The sequence below is a fragment of the Neltuma alba genome, unplaced genomic scaffold (genome assembly GCF_004799145.2).
Source record: "Neltuma alba isolate B1F8T4 unplaced genomic scaffold, ASM479914v2 tig00004410_pilon, whole genome shotgun sequence".
NCBI classification, from domain to species: Eukaryota; Viridiplantae; Streptophyta; class Magnoliopsida; order Fabales; family Fabaceae; genus Neltuma; species Neltuma alba.
In genome coordinates this window covers 14,199-16,380 of record NW_021633694.1, presented here as the reverse complement: position 1 = coordinate 16,380, position 2,182 = coordinate 14,199, and the positions used below count along the sequence as shown (strand labels likewise).

Genomic DNA, 2,182 nt, shown 5'->3' with positions numbered 1-2,182 from the left:
ATTGATGTTGACAGTAGTAGCAGCAACATTTTCCTTTTGCTTATGTTCATTTGCCACAAATAATTGAAAAATGTGAAATAAATATATGATAATAATTAAAATAATGCAAACTATTCCTATCAGATAAATGAATAAATATAATTATATTACCAGATGGAAAACCCATAATCCAATTACGGGTACAGATAAGAGCTTGAACATTTTCTTGGAGAAGGCAACTTCGATACTTTGTGAGAACTCATGAACCAATACTGAAAGCTGATTCACTAGCCACCGTAGTAATTGGTATGCTAAGAATATCACATGCCATCCTTGAAAGACAAGGAGTCGAGTTGAGTTAGTTTTCTAATACTCTAATTCATTCAACTTATGAAACACTGGAGGATTAAGTGTTGCTTCTTCTAAATAGAAATCAAGCTCAAATTTTTCCATTGTTGCACAATCATTGATCTAGCAATTAAGATAGTCCTGCATAATATAAATAAAGCATCAATAAAATGTTAATCAAAATGACATATGTATAAGACATTGAAAGAATGCAAAAATTTAAAACTTACACCAAAAATAAGGAAGAATGATCATTATCATTTGCAAGTCCTGCAACATGAGTAGATTGGCTAGAAGATGCTGTTGGTCCTGAGACATTGACATTACTATAACTTGATTCACCTCCACCTCCAGTAGAAGTTGAAGATGATGATCCCATACTTTTATATTCATTGAAAATATTGTATAACTTTGTCCTAATGCTTTGAATCTTGTCATTATAATTTATGGGATCAAGTTGTGCATAAGTAAACTTTATGACGTCAAACTTCATTCGGGGATCAAGAATAATTGCAAGTGCAAGTATAACACTATAATTGTATTCATTCCAATACTTGTCAAACTTGTCAACCATCCTCATAGCCATATCTTTAATAACAGGTCATCATTAAAAACATGTTCTCTTAACAGTGACTCAATTTTTGAGATTTGCACAAAATACATGTTAGAAGTTAGATGTGATGACCCAGAAATTAACCTCGTTATTGTTGCAAATGGGCTCAAGAATTTGCACATCTCCTCAGTTTTAGACCACTCTTCACTTGTTAGACAATGATGATAATGGGTGTCATTGAAAGCTAAGTTAGCAAATGCATGACGATATTTAATCGTACTTTGAATCATTTCAAATGTGGGATTCCATCTAGCTACAACATCTAACTTCAAAGTCACACCCCCAAATGTTCAATACATCTCTTAAAATTGATTATTCTAGCCTCTGATGCCTTTACATATCTAATGCTTTCTCTAATTTTGTGCACAGCTTCACTTGCTACCTTCAAACCCTCCTGAACTATGAGATTCAAGATGTAAGCACAACATCTAACATGAAAAAAACTCTCCATTGCATTTCAAGGCACTATTCAAATTCAACCTCTCTTTTAATTTTTTTTTTTGCATAACATCATTTGCTGAAGCATTGTCCACAGTAATAGAAAACACTTTATTCTTAATCCCCTATTCTACCAATAATTCATTCACCTTCTTATCTAATTCAGTCCCAGTGTGTGGAGGCTCCAAGTGTGTGAAAGCAAGGATCTTGCTATTAAGATTCCATTTCTCATCAACAAAATGAGCAGTCAAGCAAATATATCCTTTAGATGTTACTGCTGTCCAACAATCAGTAGTTAAACACACTCTACTAGGACTATTTACTATCTTTCTTTTTCCTTCTGAATTTCCTTTTCCTTCAAATAAAGATTCCAAACATTGACCACAGTAGTCTTTCTAGTAATATTCCTACAATCAGGATTCATTATTGCAGTCCAACAATCAGTAGTTAAACACACTCTACTATGACTATTTACTATCTTTTTTTTTCCTTCAGAATTTCCTTTTCTTTCAAATAAAGATTCCAAACATCGACCACTACAGTCTTTCTAGTAAGAGGCCTACAATCAGGATTCAAATATTGATGTAATTCCCTAATTACTTCATACTCAACAAATGAATAGGGAAGATCATGCACAACAATAGCCCTAGCAAGTATTTCCCGATACACCTTATTATCAATCTGTCTACTTCTCACCTTTCTAGCTTGATCTAACATCATGGTGCCAACATCCTTATACCTTGGGAGTGATATACATGAAGCCACATGACGCCAAAGTGTAGAAGTGCCATAATCCTTACCATT

At 33.5% G+C, this 2,182-nt stretch overlaps 1 protein-coding gene across 1 annotated transcript; it reads right to left on the bottom strand.

Moving 5' to 3' along the window:
• Positions 1-360: 360 nt before the first annotated feature.
• Positions 361-919, bottom strand: LOC114744627 (zinc finger BED domain-containing protein DAYSLEEPER-like). The gene is made up of 2 exons (XM_028932794.1): positions 558-919; positions 361-468 (listed from the first exon to the last, which is right to left on the bottom strand). Exons 1-2 carry the CDS (start codon positions 911-913, stop codon positions 402-404), a joined length of 423 nt encoding a protein of 140 aa, XP_028788627.1. The 5' UTR covers positions 914-919; the 3' UTR covers positions 361-401.
• Between the last annotated feature and the right edge of the window lie 1,263 nt (positions 920-2,182).

What these genes read in the sequence shown, in the direction of transcription:
- LOC114744627 (XM_028932794.1), bottom strand. Translation starts at nt 913, where the DNA reads ATGGCTATGAGGATGGTTGACAAGTTTGACAAGTATTGGAATGAATAC. An exon ending in CATTCTTCCTTATTTTTGGT is followed by an intron (nt 469 to 557) that starts GTAAGTTTTAAA and finishes TATATTATGCAG; the next exon opens with GACTATCTTAATTGCTAGAT.